Below are 22,898 nucleotides of genomic sequence, written 5' to 3' on the forward strand. Positions count from 1 at the left end.
ATACTTAGATACGTACATTGGAAATCCTTAAAAGGTATTTCAAAATAGAAAAATTGGATTCAACTCAAAAGCTGGCCATACACTAGTCAATTTCCAACCTCCTAACTGTAAATATATGTCATGTTTTTTATTTAAAGGAAAAATAGTCTGTGTGGGATCTGGGTGTAAGATCACAACACTGAGACTATGTTTCACAATGAAGGGAGGGGGAAGACATAAAAAGGAACAAGTGTAGGAAAAGAAGAACAGGTGAAAAGAAAAAAGGGGAAAGAAAAGGAAAAAGAGGAGACCTGGAGTAAGGAATAAAAGAAAAAAAGGGGGAGGGGGGAGGAGAAAGAGGAGGGGGGGAGAGGAAGGGAAAAAGGGAAGGAAGGGCGGAAGGGAAGGGAGGGAACGTGAATGAGGGATGGGGGACGGAGAAAAGAGGGGGAGAAAGAGAAGGAAAGAAGGGGAAAATGGAAAAAGAGGGGCAAGAAAGAGGGGAAAAGAAAAAGAAAAAGGAAAAAGAACAGGTGGGAAGAGAGGGGAAGAGAGGGGGGGAAAAAAAGAGGGAAGGAGGGCTGGTGGGATTTTAACGGTACAGTAGATCTGAAAAGTATGCAACTAATGTATATAAAATATAAGTTTATTTAACATATTTAAAATCACAATAAAACATGTAACTGAGACATACAATCAAAGTACAGAACATACATCACTATATCATATGTAGACATACAGGCAAGTGTACAGGCAATTTAGGATAAACATATAGAACAATAACCGGTGGTCAATTGAGCACCTGGCATCAACCCAACATGTTTCGCGGACGATTAGATCCGCTTCTTCAGGGGTTTGGTACAAGATATATTGTTTTGCCTTGAGAATCCTGTGTACAAAAAGTATACATTAAAATACAGCAAAAACAGTTAATGCTTAGGGAGTCACTTCAGGCACATGCACACCAGTATCTCATGCTCAGTCCGCCCCAGCTAGTGGCTATTGTTCGCCATTTTCTTCTCTAGGTAAAAAAAAACAATATATTTTTGGGGGATTCTAAGTAACTGTCTAGCAAAAAAAAAAAATACTGATTTTTAACTTGTAAGCAACAAATGGCCATACATAGTTTAAAATTTGTCAGGTTCAGCAGTAGGGATGGGCTTGATGTTCGAGTAAGTTCAGCTCAAACATCAGTTGTTCGTGTTTTCGGCGAACACGTGAACAAATGGGGCGCTCGGTGGAAAGTTTGCCGCCAATGAGTGCCCTATATTGCACTGCGCTGGTGCAGTAAATGAAGTACTGATGATTGGCCAAAGCTTTGGCCAATCACAGCACCATGTCCTGTCAGAGCCATGATTGGCCAAAGGCAGGGTGCCTTTAGCCAATCATGGCTCAGGGGCTAAGCCACGCCCCACACTATATAAGGCTGCCGCTTACACGGCAGTCGTGTATGGTGTGTTATAATAGAGATTAGGCAGGTAGATAGTGGATAGTGAGTTGAGTTAGTTTAGTGCAGTCAGTGTAGTGTTCAGGCATACCCCACTTTGATAATGTATAGATATGTTGTAGTCCTGGGTCCCCTCTTGGTGCTGCCCAGGGTTTGTGTCCCTGTCACTTATAGTTCGTGAGCAGTACCATGCCAAGCTGACCAAGATTTCCCATGGACGCCAATGTTAGACAGGGAGCAGTGCAATGCTGAGCTAACCAAGATTTCCCATTGATGCCAATGAGCACTGAAAGCTTAAAATTGGTCTGAGCAGGAAGGGGGGTGGAAGTGCCCTGTATTTAAAGTAGTTAAGGGAAACCCTATGACAGAATAAAAAAAAAAAAACGGGGATGGGGTCTCCCCCGAAATCTATACTAGGCCCTTTGGGTCTGGTATAAATTTTAGGGGAACTCCATGCCAAAATTTAAAAAAAATGGTGTGGGGTCCCCTCTAAAATCCATACCAGACCCTTATCCGAGCATGCAGCCTGGCAGGCCAGGATAGGGGGGAGGCAAGCGAGCGGCCCACCTCCTCCTGAACCATCTAGACCATGTGTCTGTGTAGATAACACCCCGCTTCAATTTGTGGTATTGGGGGGCCACAGGTTTATCACACCAGTTCTACAAATAATTGGCCAGTATCTGTTGTCAATGTGTGTAGCACAGTTAACACAGAAAGAGGCCAAATTTTTGCAGTACTAAAATACAATCTTAGAAAAGTATACTGTTAAATAACCCCCCGCTTCAATATGTGCTATTGGGGGCCACTGGTTTATCACACCAGTTTTTCAAAAAATTGGCCAGTGAGTTTGGCACTGTGTGTATCAGACTTAACTCAGCAGAAGAGGCAATATTGTTGCAGGACACAAATACACTTGTAAAAGTATACTCAGAAAACACCCCACTTCAATATGTGGTATTGGGGGGGCACTGGTTTATCACACCAGTTGTTCAAAAAATTGGCCAGTGAGTTTGGCACTGTGTGTGTATCAGATTTCACTCAGCAAAAGAGGCAATATTGTTGCAGGACACAAATACACTTGTAAAAGTATACTCAGATAGGCTCCAAAAATTAGCTCACATAGTTTGAACTGACAGCAAAGAACGTAGTATATGGTGGCTAGAGGTACAGTAGGCATTCACAATATACACAAGTTGGTGGCGGGCTGTTTAGGCCACAAACATGAGCTCACATGGGTTGAACTGACAGTAAAGAACATAGTATATGATTGCTAAAGGTACAGTAGGCGTTCACAGTATACACAAGTTGGTGGCAAGCTGTTTAGGCCGCAAACATGAGCTCACATGGGTTGAACTGACAGTAAAGAATGTAGTATATGATTGCTATAGGTACAGTAGGCGTTCAAAGTATACACAAGTTGGTGGTGGGCTGTTTAGGCCGCAAACATGAGATCACATGGGTTAAACTGACAGCAAAGAACGTAGTATATGATGGCTAGAGGTACAGTAAGCGTTCACAGTATACACAAGTTGGTGGCGGGCTGTTTAGGCCGCAAACATGAGCTCACATGGGTTGAACTGACAGCAAAGAACGTAGTATATGATGGCTAGAGGTACAGTAGGTGTTCACAGTATACACAAGTTGGTGGCAGGCTGTTTAGGCCTCAAACATGAGCTCACATAGGTTGAACTGACAGTAAAGAACATAGTATATGATGGCTAGAGGTACAGTAGCCGTTCACAGTATACACAAGTTGGTGGCGGGCTGTTTATGCCGCAAACATGAGCTCACATGGGTTGAACTGACAGCAAAGAACGTAGTATATGATGGCTAGAGGTACAGTAGGCGTTCACAGTATACACAAGTTGGTGGCGGGCTGTTAAGGCCGCAAACATGAGCTCACATGGGTTTGAACTGACAGCAAAGAACGTAGTATATGATTGCTACAGGTACAGTAGGCATTCACAGTATACACAAGTTGGTGGTGGACTGTTTAGGCCGCAAACATGAGCTCATATGGTTTGAACTGACAGCAAAGAGCGTAGTATATGATGGCTAGAGGTACAGTAGGCATTCACAGTATACACAAGTTGGTGGCGGGCTGTTTAGGCCGCAAACATGAGCTCACATGGGTTGAACTGACAGCAAAGAACGTAGTATATGATGGCTAGAGGTACAGTAGGCATTCACAGTATACACAAGTTGGTGGCGGGCTGTTTAGGCCGCAAACATGAGCTAACATGGGTTTGAACTGACAGTAAAGAACGTAGTATATGATTGTTAGAGGTACAGTAGGCGTTCACAGTATACACAAGTTGGTGGCGGGCTGTTTAGGCCGCAAACATGAGCTCACATTGGTTGAACTGATAGTAAAGAACGTAGTATATGATTGCTAGAGGTACAGTAAGCGTTCACAGTATACACAAGTTGGTGGTGGCCTGTTTAGGCCGCAAACATGAGCTCACATGGGTTGAACTGACAGCAAAGATCATAGTATATGATGGCTAGAGGTACAGTAGGCGTTCACAGTATACACAAGTTGGTGGCGGGCTGTTTAGGCCGCAAACATGAGCTCACATGGGTTGAACTGACAGCAAAGAACGTAGTATATGATGGCTAGAGGTACAGTAGGCATTCACAGTATACACAAGTTTGTGACAGGCTGTTTAGGCCGCAAACATGAGCTAACATGGGTTTGAACTGACAGTAAAGAACGTAGTATATGATTGTTAGAGGTACAGTAGGCGTTCACAGTATACACAAGTTGGTGGCGGGCTGTTTAGGCCGCAAACATGAGCTCACATTGGTTGAACTGATAGTAAAGAACGTAGTATATGATTGCTAGAGGTACAGTAAGCGTTCACAGTATACACAAGTTGGTGGTGGCCTGTTTAGGCCGCAAACATGAGCTCACATGGGTTGAACTGACAGCAAAGAACGTAGTATATGATTGCTAGAGGTACAGTAGGCGTTCACAGTATACACAAGTTGGTGGCGGCCTGTTTAGGCCGCAAACATGAGCTCACATGGGTTGAACTGACAGCAAAGAACATAGTATATGATGGCTAGAGGTACAGTAGGCGTTCACAGTATACACAAGTTGGTGGCGGGCTGTTTAGGCCGCAAACATGAGCTCACATGGGTTGAAATGACACCATTTTTACGCTCCAATATTTGAGCCACAGAAGCCTGCCTTTTTCCAGAAAAACGTGATGACGGCATCATGGAAGGTGGAGTGTTGGACAACTGTGAGGAGACAGGAAAAGGAGAAAGGGAAGGAGAAGGAGAAGAGGCTGGACGGTGAGAGCATGGAGTGTGGCTTTTTGGGTTCTGACAGTTTTGCTCCCACTGGGCTTGGTGATAGGATTTCAGGTGCCTTCTTAAGGCGGTTGTCCCTAGGTGAGTGTTGGGCTTACCTCGACTTATGCGTTGACTGCAAAGGCTGCAGATGGCAACACTGGTGTCAGCAACGGACACATTAATAAAAGCCCACACTGCGGAGCCATGTGCCAGCGTCCAGAGAGTGCCAGATGTGACTGTACATGGTTGATGACTCGCTCCTGATACATTTGCAGTCTGCTTTCTACCTCTTCTGCAATGCAAGTTCTGCCTGCCTCTCCTCCCTATCTGCCGGTCCGTCAGTCTGCCAGTTCTACAAATAATTGGCCAGTAACTGTTGTCACTGTGTGTAGCAGAGTTAACACAGCAAAAGAGGCCAAATGTTTGCAGGACTAAAATACAATCTTAGAAATGTATACTGTTAAATAACACCTCAATTCAATATGTGGCATTGGGGGGGGGGGGGGCACAGGTTTATTACACCAGTTTTACAAATAAATGGCCAGTAACTGTTGTCACTGTGTGTAGCAGAGTCAACACAGCAAAAGAGGCCAAATGTTTGCAGGACTAAAATACACTCTTAGAAAATTATACTGTTAAATAACACCCCACTTCAATATGTGGCATTGGTGTAGCACACCAGTTCAAAATATTGGCCAGTGAGTTAGGCGCTGTGTGTACCAGACTTCACTCAGCAAACTAGGCAATATTGTTGCATGACACAAATACACTTGAAAAAGTTTACTCAGAGAACACCCCACTTCAATATGTGGCATTGGGGGACGCACAGGTTTATTACACCAGTTCTAGAAATAATTGGCCAGTATCTGTTGTCACTGTGTGTAGCAGAGTTAACACAGCAAAAGAGGCCAAAAGTTTGCAGGACTAAAATACACTCTTAGAAAAGTATACTGTTAAATAACACCCCACTTCAATATTTGGCATTGGTGTAGCACACCAGTTAAAAAAAGTGGCCAGTGTGTACCAGACTTCACTCAGCAAACTAGGCAATATTGTTGCATGACACAAATACACTTGAAAAAGTTTACTCAGGTAACACCCCACTTCAATATGTGGCATTGGGGGGGGGGGGGCAATTGGTCTATCCCACCAGTTATGATACATTATAAGTGCTTTTGTCACTGTGTAGTGTTGCTGCAGAAACGCTCAGTCTCACCACCACACCTGTCACAATGCTGCACAGTGCACAATAATCGTACTAATCCACTATAATATGCTTTCTACAAAGTATATTATACTGTGGATTACCCCCCCCCCCTTTTTAGTGCACTGCACAGCGATACCAAAACATTTGCAGCTCTTTACATGACTTTTGTGGACATTGACAAAGCGATTTCTGTGCGACTGCAGCCGATATCTACCTGTCCCTAAAGCAACCACAGTATACCTGACCCTGATGTTAAAGAGACTGTAATTGACCCTGAAACGACATTGGAGCATTTTAAATGACTTTTGTGGACATTGACCAAGCGATTTCTGTGCGACTGCAGCCGATATCTAACTGTCCCTAAAGCAACCACAGGATACCTGGCCCTCATGTTAAAGAGACTGTAATAGACCCTAAAACGATATTGGAGCATTGTAAATGACTTTTGTGGAAATTGACCAAGCGATTTCTGTGCGACTGCAGCCGATATCTAACTGTCCCTAAAGCAACCACAGGATACCTGGCCCTCATGTTAAAGAGACTGTAATAGACCCTAAAACGACATTGGAGCATTTTAAATGACTTTTGTGGACATTGACGAAGGGATTTCTGTGCGACTGCAGCCGATATCTAACTGCCCCTAAAGCAACCACAGGATACCTGGCCCTAATGTTAAAGAGACTGTAATAGACCCTAAACCAACATTGGAGCATTTTAAATGACTTATGTGGACATTGATAAAGCGATTTCTGTGCGACTGCAGGATACCTCTCCCTAAGCTCAAAAGATACTAGACCTATACCGAAATACAGGCCCTGAGAAGGACTTTTGTGGACATTGACAGAGCGATTTGTGACTGCAGCCGATCTCTAACTGCCCCTAAAGCAACCACAGGATACCTGGCCCTCATGTTAAAGAGACTGTAATAGACCCTAAAACGACATTGGAGCATTTTAAATGACTTTTGTGGACATTGACAAAGTGATTTCTGTGCGACTGCAGCCGATATCTAACTGCCCCTAAAGCAAACACAGGATACCTGGCCCTAATGTTAAAGAGACTGTAATAGACCCTAAACCGACATTGGAGCATTTTAAATGACTTATGTGGACATTGACAAAGCGATTTCTGTGCGACTGCAGGATACCTCTCCCTAAGCTCAAAAGATACTAGACCTATACCGAAATACAAGCCCTGAGAAGGACTTTTGTGGACATTGACAGAGCGATTTGTGACTGCAGCCGATCTCTAACTGCCCCTAAAGCAACCACAGGATACCTGGCCCTAACCTAAAAAGAGACTGTAGAAGGCCTATACCGAAATACCAGCCCTGGAAAGGACTTTTGTGGATCTTTACAGCACTATATGTGTCTAGCAAACTCTCCCTGATGAGCACAGCAGACCTCTACCTACACTGGCAGAAAACGGAATGTGAAATGGCCGCCAGGTCAGGTCTATTTATAGGGTAGGGGGACTGTCCATGTGCTGGAATGTTTCAATTGGCTGTGTGTCCGAAAATTTGTCGGGTAGCGAACATGCAAAGTTCGCCGCACACCGACCGCCGGGCGAACCGAACACCGAGGCGAACCGCAAGGCCATCTCTACTCCTGACGTGCTTATTATACATGCTGGGGGTAATGATTTGGGTTTAAGGGCGATAAGAGAGCTCATACGGGATGTTAAATGTGATTTCCTAAGGCTTCACACAGCCTACCCAGACTTGTTGATAGTTGTGGTCCGATATCGTGGCCCTTACCCAATGGCAATTATATAGGTCAGTGGACAGTTTGAATAGGGCTCGAGTGAAGGTGAATAGGGAGGTGTCCTGATTTGTGATGCGCAATGGGGGTTTTGTGGTGACATGATGATGGTTTAAATGATGGTTTATAGAGGGCCCTGAGGGTGTGAAGGTCTGCACAAACCTAAGGTGTCAGGTTTGCATACATTATAAGTGCTTTTGTCACTGTGTAGTGTTGCTGCAGAAACGCTCAGTCTCACCACCACACCTGTCACAATGCTGCACAGTGCACAATAATCGTACTAATCCACTATAATATGCTTTCTACAAAGTATATTATACTGTGGATTACCCCCCCCCCCCCTTTTTAGTGCACTGCACAGCGATACCAAAACATTTGCAGCTCTTTACATGACTTTTGTGGACATTGACAAAGCGATTTCTGTGCAACTGCAGCCGATATCTACCTGTCCCTAAAGCAACCACAGTATACCTGACCCTGATGTTAAAGAGACTGTAACAGTATATGCTAGAGGATTGCGTTCAGTGACAATGAAGACACATTTAGGTTTTAGTGATTAGAGAGTGACCGCAAATTAAGGTTAACCACAATTGTAAAATAACTGTAACATGAACAGTATAAATGTACTACCTGAATATCAGAGTGCACTCTGTGTACTTAACGGGGGGCCCCCTTTATACTGAACTGCAACAGTCTCCTGGAGAGTGAGGCCTCACTAGTCTTCGCCGGCAAGGAACCCTCAGTCAAACCAAGGAAAGTAATTGTAATCCAAATAAAGGTAATTGGTAGTTATAATCTCTAAAGTAGTCAGTAATTATAATCCACAAGGATGAATGCGACACTGGTCTGATTGCTTCTCATCAGGCAGACAGCTTAGTACTGGAAAGGACTTAAAGCCTAGTTCACCCACTTTGCACTAAGTGTAACGGCAGTGTCCAGTGGTAATACTATCAGTCAATATGGCCCTTCTATCCAAACAGTTCGGCAATCCTGCCCTGGCTCAGTCTACGGGTATGACAGATATAACTGTAGATGTAGATGCTGGATGTCTCTCACCCAATACCAGGAACTCCGCTCCCCACTGCAGCCAGGCTCCGCTCTCTCGGCCTGTCAGACGTCCTTCCGCTTGGTCACACTACAGAGGTTCCTCCGCATACACACCGCCCGCCTCAGCTCCGGTGTCCGCCACTAGGCCTCTGGCCTACTCCTCTGTGATCTGCAGCAGCTCTTCCCCTTCTTTTCAGCATGCTGTCCTCGAGGCAAGAGAGTGAAAATGGATCCCGCCCCCCTTTATAAAGACACTCCCAGCAGGCTCCACGGGTCACATTGCTCCCTGGGAGAAGAGTCTCTATACATAGCAGTCTATAATCCTAGGTCCCCCCCGGAACTACATTTCCCATAATTCAAAGTCACTGTCTTTGCAGAACTTTAATAACAAATACAGTTTGAACAATAGAAAATTAGTATAGAAAAAGTGCGCTGGATAAAATAAAGTAAAGCTGCAACCTTAGAACCAATGGGGAAATATACTATAGATAAAAAAGCAGGTGCGCTAAACTCATATGTGTCAACCAATCAGGTTAAAGTGAACCAATAAAGTGATATCAAAAATAATTAGTCACAAAACTAATAATAAACACATCCCACAGTGAAAAGAAGAGCGCTCTTCTGACAGGTGGGGCCAGCTCTGTCCTCCACTGTCAGTACTCCCTCTCCTCTCCATAGTGTGGGCACTCATCCCAGGAAGCATTAGAGTGGATTCATCCAGACCTAGGCTGCCCAGGAAGGAGGATATGTATCATCAGGAGAGTTTTTGATCAGCCCTATGCCATTAATAATCCGGTAAGAGGCTCATCCTCCCTTTGAGTGGTGCTTTCCAGCATATATCCTCACTTGGGCATTTTCCTTCATCTGGATTTTAATACCTATACACCCTTATGATTTAAATTCTCTGGTAAGGGGCCAGTCCAGACATGGTGGTGGGATCACCTGCACCCTAAGATGCTGTGGGTTTTTTCACCTGGAAGTCACCGTATATTTCACACTATATCACTGACTTTTTTCTGGACTTTATGCACCTTATCTTAATTGCACCTTCAAGAGTTCTTTGTCGCCACTTTTCATTAGTGTGTGACCTTCATTATTTCATACTGTTTATTTACTTTGTCCTTTGAGGCTACACTAGTTATATCATTCAGTATTCACCGTGGGATGTGTTTATTATTAGTTTTGTGACTAATTATTTTTGATATCACTTTATTGGTTCACTTTAACCTGATTGATTGACACATATGAGTTTAGCCCACCTGCTTTTTTATCTACAGTTTGAACAATACCAGCCGTGTGGCCAGGTCCGTTTTTTCCAATGGGCATGCCCGGCGGTTGCCCGGGGGCCCCACTTGCCAAATGGCCCCACACACATGGTGGCAATTACCTGTCAACAGGCCTGAGGCCAGAATCCAGATTACCTGGTGGTCTAGGGCCCCCCCGTTGTCCGCCGGGCCCCGCGCCCCCCCCCCATTGTTGTCCGTGGTGGCTCGAGTCTGCACTGCAGTGCACACTGGTTGCTAAGGCCAGGCCGATTGGCATCTAGCAACCAGTGACGTTAGCAGAGCTGACCCATGATGCACAGCGGAGGAGGATCCTTCTCGTCGGCTCGTCCTCCCTCTACGCGCCTAGAAGACTGGCTCCGCCTTCACCCAACTTCTCTCTTCATGTGCAGCCATTGTGAAGGTAAGGCAGCCAGCCCAGCTGCCAGGCTGCTTGATTTTCTTTTTTTTCTTCACACTCTCTCTCTCCATCGACACAAGAGACAACTACCTGGAGGATATACCTTACTATATATTGGTCCCTGTAATATGTATATAGTAAGGCATATCCTCCAGGTAGTAGTTGTACTCTCTTGTAGTATATAGTGTTCCCTGTAATGTGTATATAGTAAGGTATATACTCCAGGTAGTTGTACTCTCTTGTAGTGTATATATTGGTCCCTGTAATATGTATATAGTAAGGTATATACTCCAGGTAGTTGTGCTCTCTTGCCATGATGAATGCATGTCCTCGCTTACCTCCTCCGGACTTCTTCCCCGCCCTCTTCCTCCAGGCGCCCCTCCCATTGGCCGCCGGGCTATCGCTGCTCCGCAGGGGGCCCCAGAGCACTGCATTGCCCAGGGGCCTATAAGGCTCTTAAGATGGCACTGCGTGTGGCCAGGCTACATATGGTAATCTCTGTAAACAAATGTATTGTATGTCATTTTACAGTTTTCACAGTGCTCATGGTGCTTATGGTTTATGGTGCTCAAGGTGTTAAAGAGATTAATGTTGGTGGTGCTCAACCCTCCTGCACCTCTTTGATGCAAAATAATAAAAGTTCAGCACCTGTCAGAAGCTCTCATCTTGTTATTTACTCAATGCCAAAGGGGCCACTACAATTTAAATGCTATTTGTAGCATCTTAGGGCGACTTCACACTGGCCCTCTGCTCTTTGGCCATGGAGGTGCAGCGCCGTGTACCTGCAGTTTTGGTGTGGGCAAGCTGCGCTTTGCCATAGACCAGTGGTTTTGTTGAGCTTTCAGAAAGTCCTGCATGCAAGATTTTTGGTAATCTTTTAGAAAACACACCAAAACTTAGGATATAATAGAAGTCTACGACAAAGCATAGCTAACCCGTACTAAAATCACAGGTACACTGTGCTGTGTCCAAAGTCACAGTGTGCAGCTGCTAGAGGATGATTGCTTACATGGAAGTAATAGTAGTCTTTGGCATTTTGTATTTGATTATGTTGATGTTCCCAAAACATTTCTCTGTTTTGACTGACCTTTCTATTACAAAAAAAAATTAAACAATGGGCAGACTGAAAGGACTACTGTCTTTTTCTGCCGTCACTTCTATGTGTCTGTTATGCATGAACCAATATAACCAGATAATATGCACTATATTACCAAGTATTGGGATGCTTGCCTTTACATGCAAATGGTATTTAATGGCATCCCAGTCTTGGTCGGTAGGGTTCAATATTGAGTTGGCCCACCCTTTGCAGTCATAACAGCTTCAAATTTTCTGGGAAGGCTGTCCACAAGGTTTAGGAGTGTGTCTATGAGAAATTCTGACCATTATTCCAGAAGTGCATTTGTGAGGGCCATCCCCAAACTGTTCCCACAAAGTTTGGAACATGAATTGTCCAAAATGTATTGGTATGCTGACGCCCTAAGAGTTCCCTTCACTGGAAATAAGGGGCCAAGCCCAACCCCTGAAAAACAACACACACCATAATCCCCCTCCACCAAATGATTTGGACCAGGGCGCAAAGCAAAGGTCCAAAAAAGATATGGTTGAGCGATTTTAGGGTGGGGGAAATTGACTGGCCTGACCTCAACCCGATAGATCACCCTTGGGATGAATTAGAGTGCAGACTGTGAGCCAGGTCTTCTCTCCAACATCAGTGCCTGACCTCACAAATGGAAGAATGGTCAAACATTCTTATAGACACATTCCTAAACCTTGAGAACAGCCTTCCCACATAAGTTGAAGCTGTTATAGCTGCAAAGGTTGGGCAAATTCAATATTAAACCCTACAGACTAAAGCCCCGTACACACGGACGATTATCGGCAGACCGATCGTCCGACTTTTGTCCAGAGTGGTGTTTTGTTGGTTGGAATGTGCCTAGACTGCACACGAACATCCTCGGCCAACAAAAATCTACGTCAGAAGTGATCTCATGTGCTGGTTTACTTTCCGTGTGTTTTTTCTTCTCTGAGCATGCCCAGTCTTGCTTATCAGATTTTTGTCTGCCGAAATCTGTACTGACTGACGGAAAATCGGCCGTTGTGTTGACGGCCAAAAAGAATTTTATAGCCTGCACACCAGATTTTTTTTGGCCGAAAAGTTGGAGTCGGATGTCAGAAGCATCATACTAACAAGCCGAAATCGGCCGATCGGACATTGGCCGAAAAGTCACGGCCAATTATCGACCCGTGTGTACGGGGCTTTAGACTGGGATGCCATTAAAGTCCATGTGCATGTAAAGGCAGGTGTCCCAATACTTTTGGTAATATAATGTATGTAAGCTTAGGAAAAGTTTATATTTAACTGTCCTTTCTTTGGGCAACATCAATGTCTTAAGTGTAGATAATATTGTATGTGCAGATGTATCAGTTGGCTTGTAAACTTCTAAATTATTTCTTTATTCTGTCATCTGGTTTCCTCCTCTGAGCTTTCTCAGTCCTTGAACTCTCTCCATTCCCATTTTCTATCTGGAAACTTGCTGCCTATCATCAGGTGCTGTCCTTCAGGATAACTATAAAGATAGGAGAGTGTAGAGTGCACATCCCCTCCAACTAGGAAGGCTGGACTGCACATCACACCGACTATGCTTCCTGCAACTCTCAAACTATGCTGTGGCATTTCTCATCAGCCTCTCCGCAGCCTGACCGGTACTGTATCTTGTTCTTATCATTTTATAGTGCAAGCCTATGATATATATTATTTTTAAATGGCTCATGTTTGACATTATAACAAAATATTTTATTTGGAATTACATTTTCATTTCATTTAAAATATAATCACTTTTCTAAAACATATAGGGGTTGATTTACTAAAACTGGAGAGTGCAAAATCTGGTGCAGCTGTGCATGGAAACCAGTTTGCTTCCAGATTTTTTTGGCAAAGCTTAATTGAAGAAGCTGATTTGCTACCATGCACAGCTGCACTCTTTAGTAAATCAACCCTATAGGCTCTATAAATATAACAAATGATACTAAGCAATTTTGGAAATATACAAATTTTTCTGCTTTACTTGTGCTTTGAAATCAGAGGTCCAGGATAGTGTAAATATTGCTTTGTTTACAGTCAGCCTGTCTGCGGTCTGTGCTGATCAACAGTCAATGTAGAGAGAGGCATGCCTGCAGACGGGGGCTGAAAAGAAGAGGGAAGACATCTTCTCCTTTAACCTTTTAAGTCAAACTATTGTTGATGGCTAGGAGCCCTAAATTATGTTTTTTTTTTTTTAAAGGAGGTGCACTCAAATATACATGTAAATCAGATAACCCTCCCCTGTCTGCCTATGCTCTATCCCATGTAGTTCTTAAGACTGATATGCTCATTGATATGCCTGCTAAATATCTATCGTAATATTTTATTGTGTATGGAAGATGTGCAGTATAGTGTAGACAGATTATTATGGTTTATTATTAGTTTTCAGAATGTCAGGAACTGTTGAAATAGTAATTATTTTGGATTGTCAGAGGATATTGCACTTTGCACATCATTGTTGCTTTTTGTACTGCATTATTAGATAAGACCAGGGGTCTCCAAACTTTTTAAACAAAGGACCAGTTTACTGTCCTTCAGACTTTATGAGGGCCCGTGGGAGTAGAAAGTAGAAGTGCCTGGGGCTTGGTGGTCAGCGGGAGTAAAAAATGACATTGTGTCTGTGATCAGTAGGAGAAGAAATAGTATTTCACCATTGGTATCAGTGGGAGAAGTAATGCCCCATCGTCGGTATCAGTGGAAGAAATAGTGCCCCATCGTTGGTATCAGTGGACGGTGAAGTGCCCCATCATTGGTATCAGTAGAAAGAATAGTGCCCCATCGTTGGTATCAGTGGGAGAAGTAATGCCCCATCGTCGGTATCAGTGGAAGAAATAGTGCCCCATCGTTGGTATCAGTGGAAGGTGAAGTGCCCCATCATTGATATCAGTAGAAAGAATAGTGCCCCATCCTTGTTATCAGTGGAAAGAATAGTACCCCATCATTGGTATCAATGGGAGGAATAGTGCCCCATCGTTGGTATCAGTGGAAGGAATAGTGCCCCATCATTGGTATCAGTAGAAGGAATAGTGCCCCATCGTTGGTATCAGTGGAAAGAATAGTACCCCATCATTGGTATCAGTGGGAGGAATAGTGCCCCATCATTGGTATCAGTGGAAGGAAAAGTGCCCCATCATTGGTATTAGTGGAAGGAATAATGCCCCATTGTTGGTATTAGTGAAAGGAATAGTGCCCCATCATTGGTATCAGTGGAAAGAATAGTGCCCCATTATTGGTATTAATGGAAGGAATAGTGCCCCATCATTGGTATTAGTAGAAGGAATAGTGCCCCATCATTGGTATTAGTGGAAGGAATAGTGCCCCATCATTGGTATTAGTTGAAAGAATAGTGCCACATTGTTGGTATTAGTGGAAGGAATAGTGAACCATTGTTGGTATCAGTGGAAGGAATGGTGCCCCATTGTTGGTATCAGTGGAAGGAGTAGTGCCTCATTGTTGGTATTAGTGGAAGGAATAGTGTACCATCATTGGTATTAGTGGGAGGAATAGTGCCCCTTTGTTGGTATTAGTGAAAGGAATAGTGCCCCATTGTCATTAGTGGGAGAAGTAGTGCCCCATCATCAGTATTAGTGGGAGGTCTAGTGCCCCATTATTGGTATTAGTGGGAGGAATAGTGCCCTTTTGTTGGTATTAGTGGAAGGAGTAGTGCCCCATTGTTGGAATCAGTGGAAGGAATAGTGCCCCATCATTGGTATTAGTGGGAGGAATAGTGCCCCTTTGTTGGTATTAGTGTGGGAGGAATAGTGCCCCGTCATCAGTATTAGTGGGAGGTCTAGTGTCCCATCATTGGTATTAGTGGGAGGAATAGTGCCCCGTCATCAGTATTAGTGGGAGGACTATTGTCCCATCATTGGTATTAGTGGGAGGAATAGTGCCCCATCATTGATATTAGTGGGAGGAATAATGCCCCATCATTGATCTTAGTGGGAGGAATAATGCCCCATCATTGATATTAGTGGGAGGGAATAATGCCCCATCTTTGGTGTCAGTGGAAGGAATAGTGCCCCAACATTGGTGTCTGTGGGAGAGATAGTGCCCCATCATCGGTGTCAGTGGCAGGAATAGTGCCCCATCATTGGTGTCAGTGGGAGAAATAGTGCCCCATCATTGGATTGGTATTAGTGGAAGAAATAGTGTCCTATTGTTTGTGACAGTCGATTAAATAATGCTTTATTGTTGGTGTCAGTAAAAGGAATTGATTTATTATTACAAAGTAATTATTGAGAGGAAATATGCCCCACTGTTGGTGTCAGTGGAAAGAATGGTGCTTCATCATTGGTGTCAGTTAGACTAAATAATACTTTGAATCAATGAGAGGAATAGTGCCCAAAGGGCAGCATAAAGGCAAGCAAAGGGCCGCATCTGGCCTTTGGGCCACAGTTTGGAGGCCGCTGGATTAGACTAATGATAATATTTCATGGAAATAACTAAATATAGTAAAAAAAGCTTCATTGCTTCAATATACACAGAAAACTCTGAGACAACCTTTATCTTTGTCATTAAAGTATAACTAAAGGTACAACTTTTTATTCTAGTTTTGGATAATGGAGAGGGAATAGAACACCTGTCAGGTTTTTATTGCTATCTGTGTTCCCCAGTTTAGGAGATTAACCCTCTCTATTTGTCCTGTTTACCATTTTCACCAAGACTGAAAGTGAAGGAACATCTGAAATGTTGGGTTGTCACCATAAAAGGAATAGAAGGGACACTAGTTCTGGTGCCAACAATGGATTCTCTCACTTTGGGGGAATTTCCTCTAAAGTCCTGTTTCGGTTATGGGACAGGAAATGAAGGGAAAACTCCCCAATTGGACACAGATGGCAAAAAAAACTCATAGGATTCATAGACATCATTGCAGCATATTCTGTAAATTATTCCTTTGGGCAGAATTACACAGCAGCTGGGGTTACTGGGCGCTTCATATGCAGTTAGATTTCATGCGTACGCCCATAGGCCTGCAAATACATTGGTGTTCTTGAGCCTTTAGGTTTACCAAACCTGTGTAATGTGAAGAGCTAGCCAAACATTTTATTCAATTTACATCCAGTCATAAGTCAACTCACCGGCCACTTTATTAGGTACACCTTGCTAGTATAGGGTTGGACCCCCTTTTGCCTTCAGAACTGCCTTAATTCTTCTTGACATGGATTCAACAAGGTGTTGGAAATATTCCTCAGAGATTTTGGTCCATATTCACATGTCAGCATCACGCAGTTGCTGCAGATTTGTTGGCTGCACATCCATGATGGGAATCTCCCATTCCACCACACCCCAGGGGCGTAACTACAGGGGTTGCGATTGCTACCGGGCCCCATGCTCCAGGGGGCCCAGTAGCAAACCAGAGGGTGAACTTCCAGGATTGCAAAAGTCACACTTGCGACCGGGCCCTGGCATTGCACCACTGTGGGGAGGCCCCAAGATTGTAGGAAGGGAGCCCACTGCAGAACTTGTGAAAGGATCCTGCTGCGGGACCATAATAAAAGGCCATGCAACGAGAATAAAGAGCCCCAGGATTAGTGGGAAGAGCCCTGGGCTTGAAGGGAAGGGCCCCGGCCAGGGATCTGGGGGGGCCCTTCATGGTTTCTTGCATCGGGGCCCTGAAGGCTCTAGTTACGCCTCTGCCACACCCCAAAGGTGCTGTTTTGGATTGAGATCTGGTGACTGTGGAGGCTATTGGAGTACGGTGACCTCATTGTCACGTTCAAGAAACCAGTGGTGAGATGATTTGAGCTTTGTGACATGGTGCATTATCCTGCTGGAAGTAGCCATCAGAAGATGGGTACACTGTAGTCATAAAGGGATGGACATGGTAAGCAACAACACTCAGGTAGGTCGTGGCGTTTAAACGATGCTCAGTTGGTACTAAGGGGCCCAAAGTGTGCCAAGAAAATATCCCTCACACCATTACACCACCAGCCTGAACCTACAAGGCAGGACGGATCCATGCTTTCATGTTGTATACGCCAAATTCTGACCCTACCATCCGAATGTCGCAGCTGAAATCGAGTCTCATCAGACCAGGCAACGTTTTTCCAATCTTCTATTTTCCAATTTTGATGGGCCAGCGCTAATTGTAGGCTCAGTTTTCTGTTCTGTTCTTAGCTAACAAGAGTGGCACCTGGTGTTGTCTTCTGCTGCTGTAGCTCATCTGCTTCAAGGTTTGATGTGTTTGCATTCAGAGATGGTATTCTGCATACCTTGGTTGTAAAGAGTGGTTATTTGAGTTACTGTTGCCTTTCTATCATCTTGAACCAGTCTGCCCATTCTCCTCTGACATTAGCAAGGCGTTTCCATCCACCCAACTGCCAATCACTGGATATTTTCTCTTTTTCTGACCATTCTCTGTAAACTGTAGAGATGGTTGTGCATGGAAATCCCAGTAGATCAGCCCATCTGGCACCAACAACCATGTCACATAAATCCCTTTTCTTCCCCATTCTGATGCTCGGTTTGAACTTCAGCAAGTCAGCTTCACCACGTCCAGATACCTAAATGCATTGAGTTGCTGCCATGTGATTGGCTGATTGATCATTTGTGGTACCAAGTGTAGCAGGATTCCCAGCTGTTTTGCTGGATATGGGTCCCACTGGGTCACCGGGTGCAACAAAAGTACCTTTGTGCATGTTTCTCCAAGTGTGAGCACTGAGACAATGATCAGTCCAGTATCTTTGGGTTTTTGTATTTATTGAGAACTTGGATAGTAGAAGGGATGAGTGGGATACTCCTTTGGCTCAACTATGCACAATTTACATTGGACAACTGAAAAATGCCTGTTGGTGCTGACTTGACGCTGGCTTGATGCCAGTCAATGCCGGTTAATGCTGGTTTGATGCCTGTTAATACTGAACTGACTTCTGACCACTTCCTTGTGTCTAAAAGTCCTTTTGAAGCTCCCTCTGGCACTCCTTGTTGAGGTAGCTACTTTTATCACTGCTGAAGACTTCAGGGCCCACACCGGCACCCTCTCTCACTCACTTATCTTCAGGGCTTAGACACTGGCACCCCCTTTCTAAGCCTTCTCTACTGGTTAGCTGGCTCCCGAATCCCTCTGACCTCCTGGATTGGTCCTCTATCCTTGGCAGACCCCTGAGCAGTTTACAGTACTCACCACACTGCTTTCCTGGAAACCTCTGCCCAGCAGCTCCACTCGGTCCACAGCACACCGGATCCCTCTCTGCATCTCAGCTCAACCTTCCATCCTCTAGGCCGACTGCCAAGGACCTTTCCTCACGCTGACAGGAGGAGAGACAGCCATCACCCTCCTCCTGGGACTCTGCTTCCCGCCAAAGACGCTGTGACATGTGTTCCCCTCAGACTTATACCCTATCCCAGGATGCTTTGCGGCAGATTCTGCCCTCTGTGATGGATACAAGCCCTGGTGTGCTATTGGTCAGGTTTCCTCCACTGTGGAATAAGAGCCCTCATTGGACACAGTGAGGAGACTCCGCAGACTCAACAGGCACACCCGGAAACACATGACAGCCTGACTGAACAATCAGGCCCCCCTGATAAGCAGACAGGGCCCCCATATGGTTTTCCTAGCACCTACCTAGGAGGGTGCTACACAAGCAATCGAACAGATGTACCCAATAAAAAGGCCGGTGAGTGTATGATGTAAATGGTCATCTTTAAAGTTTAGGTTTGAAGGCGTTGTTAGTTTACAGTGGACCTTGCACCGCAGTGACAAGGTTTGCTTATTCAAGACAACCCCCTTTTCCTAATTGGCTGGAAGAAAGTGCAATTAAAACTTTTGGGGGGAAAAAAGTTAGATGATATTTTTACCTTTTACCCTCCGGTAGTTCCTAAGTGAGGGTGACATCGCCTTCCTGTAAGCATATGCCAAAAGGATATAGATGCCGAAAAACCAATGTGCCTACAAAACACAACGTCTAAACAAAAATGATGATATAATGTTTGCATGATTCCTATAGTATCTAAATGGTGTTTGTTTACTTGCCTTTAGGTCTTCAGCAACCTGCTGTTGGTGCATTAAGAAAGGAAATGTCAAAAATCATCTTAAGCAAGACGGACAGCTGTTTCCAAAATATACCTCATTCTCTGCAGACTCTTCTACGTACGAAATTAGGTAATTATCAATGTGCCCTGGTGCCTTATGTATTCTATAAAGCGTGCCCCAGCTTTGCTGGAGCAGTGGGGTCATACTGTTGTTTGGAGGGTAGTGATGTCATTCCTATAACATATTTAAAGTGATATTAAACCCAAAACCAAAATTGGAATATATCACTGCTTAACAATCATTAGATGTGGTGGCTGCATCAGTTTTCTTTTCGTTGGCTTTTTTCCCCTCTGTTTTCACCTGGACATCTGGCCAGTAAAACATCTCCAGTATTAGTGAGACACAGCTCTGTAGAAATGAGATTTCATCTCCAAATACAGAAAGGCTTCTTCACAGTAAGAGCTGTGAAAATGTGGAATAGACTCCCTCAAGGGCTGGTTCTGACTATCTCAGTAGATTGCTTTAACCACTTTACCACCGGAGGATTTTGCTGTCTTACGTCCAGGCCACTTTTTGCGATTCGGCACTGTGCGACTTAAACTGACAATTGCGCGGTCATGCAACGCCGTACCCAAACAAAATTGACGTCCTTTTTTTCCCACAAACAGAGCTTTCTTTTGGTGGTATTTGATCACCTGTGCGATTTTTACTTTGATCACCTGTGCGCTATAAACAAGAAAAGAGCGAACATTTTGAAAAAATAACAATATTTTTCACATTTTTCTATATGAAATGTGAGTGGGGGTAAAGCGGTTAACAAAGGCCTGGATTCTTTGCTAAATGTACATAATATAACTGGATACTAACATTTATAGGTGAAGTTGCTCCAGGGAATATCTAATTTGAATCTCGGGAGATCAGGAACGGATTTTTCCCCAGTTGGAGCAAATTGGATCATGCTTTGCTTGTTTTTTTTTTTGCCTTCCTCTGGATCAATTGTGGGTATCGGATTGTGTATATGGGATTGTATGATTTTATTTTTTTCCCCTTTTATTGTTTGAACTAGATTGACTTGTGTCTAACTATGTAATGAGCACAGGAGTCACAGCAGGGGGTAGTGTAAAATTCACTAGCACGATTAGATACACCAACAAATTAAAGTCAAACTGCAGATCACACTTTATAATTAGTTAACCACTTGCCGACCGCTCACATGGAGCGTACTGCGGCAAAGTGGCTCGATTCCTTCCAGCGACGTAGACCCCTCCCCTTGTGGGCGGCGCACGCGCGCCGCTGGAGGCTCGCTCCCGCTGTATTCAGACACAGCGGGAGTTGGGCCAGGGGAGGAGAGGCGGTGATCACAGCCGCTCGTCCCCGATCATCGGGGATCGAGTGAGGAAATCCACCTCGATCCATAGCTGAACCCGCGATCTGTGCCTGTGTCACACAATCCCCTCCCCCCACACATGTCAGTAAGCACCAGGCATATATTTAACCCCTTGATCACCAATAAAGTTAACCCCTTCCCTGCCAGTGTCTTTATTACAGTAACAGTGCATATTTATAGCACTAATTACTGTAGTAATGTCACTGGTCCCCCCAAAAGTGCCAAAAATGTCAGTTAGGGGTCCAATCTGTCCGCCGCAATGTCGCAGTCCCGCAAAGAAAATCGCAGATCGCCGCCATTACTCGTTAAATAAAAAAATAAAACAATAAAAATGACATAAATCTTTCCCGTAGTTAGTAGCTGCGATAATTTTTGCGCAAACCAATCAAAATATTATTGCGATTTTTTTTTTTTTACCAAAAATATGTAGCAGAAAACAAATTGGCCTAAAATGTTAAAAAATGTTGATGTTTACATTTTTTTGGGGGGAATTTCATATAAAAAAATGTGAAAATATTGTTATTTTTTTCAAAATTGTCGCTCTTTTTTTGTTTATAGCGCAAAAAGTAAAAATCGCACAGGTGATCAAATACCACCAAAAGAAATCTCTATTTGTGGGGAAAAAAGGACATAAATTTAATTTCGGTACACCGTTGCACAACCGCGCAATTGTCCGTTAAAGTAACGCAGTGCCGTATTGCAAAATATGGCCTGGTCAGGAATGGGGTAAAATCGTCCGGTCTTAAAGCGGTTAAAAATATGCTCATTGAGAATTTATTTTGTCAAAGACATGTAGCTAAATACATTTTGGCCTAAATATATGACAAAAATTTATTATATTGGATATTTTTTTAACTGTCAAAGTAGAAAAATATTGTTATTTCTTCAAAATTGTCGCTCTTTTTTTATTAATATCGCGAAAAATGAAAAGCGCAGAGGTGATCAAATACCACCAAAATAAAGCTCTGTTTGTGGGAAAAAAGGACATAAATTTCGTTTGGGTACGGCGTTGCGCGATCGCGCAATTGTCAGTTAAAGTCGCACAGTGCCAAGTTACAAAAAGTGGCCTGGACGTAAAGCAGAAAAATCCTCCGGTCCTAAAGTGGTTAAAGCAAACAGTTTTTTTTTTTCCGTTGGGATCAAGGTTTTGCATGAATGAATAAAAGCTGACCATTATAAGCATCCAGCTAGTGTTAAGCGGTTTGTTTCATCCATGTAAACTGATATATTTTGATTTGAGTTGTGAAAAATAACAGACTTGCTGGCTGGATCACCAGATGAAAACAGAAAGAAGCCTAAAAAAGGAAACTAAATACAGCCATCAAATCTAAGATTGAAAGAATAGAGCTGACATTAATTATATCTCAATTGGATTTTTTATATCTCTCTATCATTTTAAAATGAACCCTGAATGAAAACATTCCAATATTTGCTTTTGGCCCCTTTCACACCAGCGGACCGATCATGTCTGCCTGTCCGTTTTTCAGGAGGACCCGATCAGACCACCTTTTGTTCTCTATGGGCGGTGGATGTCAGCGGACATTTGTCTGCTATCACCTGTCGGCATCCGAGCCGCTAACAACAGACAGATGGGGGTACATTTGTCATCTGTCCGGCAGATCGGATTGGATGACAATTGGCATGCAGTCCGTTTTCCTCCGACCGTCTCATAGAGAACAGCAGGCATAGTAGGACCTCTGATGTAAGGGGGGTCCCTGATGTAAGGGGGCTCTGTGGGGGGGGGGCTCTGATTTAAGGGGGGCTCTTTGGGGTCTCTTAATGAGGGCTTTTTGGGGGTCTCTAATGTAGGTGGGGCTCTGTGAGGGTCTCTGATGTAAAGGGAGCTCTGTGGGGGGGGGGCTCTGATGTAAGGGAGGTCCCTGATGTAAGGGGGGGCTCTGTGGGGGGGGGGCTCTGATTTAAGGGGGGCTCTTTGGGGGTCTCTTAATGAGGGCTTTTTGGGGGTCTCTAATGTAGGTGGGGCTCTGTGGGGGGGGGCTCTGATTTAAGGGGGGCTCTTTGGGGGGGCTCT

The 22,898-nt window shown here is 44.1% G+C and overlaps 1 protein-coding gene across 1 annotated transcript in view; it reads left to right on the forward strand.

Annotated features, from left to right (window-relative positions):
- Positions 1-13,033: 13,033 nt before the first annotated feature.
- LOC309564581 (steroidogenic acute regulatory protein, mitochondrial-like) overlaps positions 13,034-22,898 on the forward strand; it is a gene marked incomplete at its 3' end in the record, with an annotated part of 41,681 nt that continues 31,816 nt past the window's right edge. Inside the window, exons 1-2 of the mRNA XM_082269229.1 lie at positions 13,034-13,126; positions 19,486-19,608. Coding sequence (XP_082125355.1) covers positions 13,063-13,126; positions 19,486-19,608 — 187 coding nt within the window. The 5' untranslated portion in view covers positions 13,034-13,062. The remainder of the gene's footprint in view (positions 13,127-19,485; positions 19,609-22,898) is intronic.

The sequence above is a fragment of the Pelophylax lessonae genome (assembly GCF_965119305.1).
Source record: "Pelophylax lessonae genome assembly, chromosome: 9".
Classification (NCBI taxonomy): Eukaryota; Metazoa; Chordata; class Amphibia; order Anura; family Ranidae; genus Pelophylax; species Pelophylax lessonae.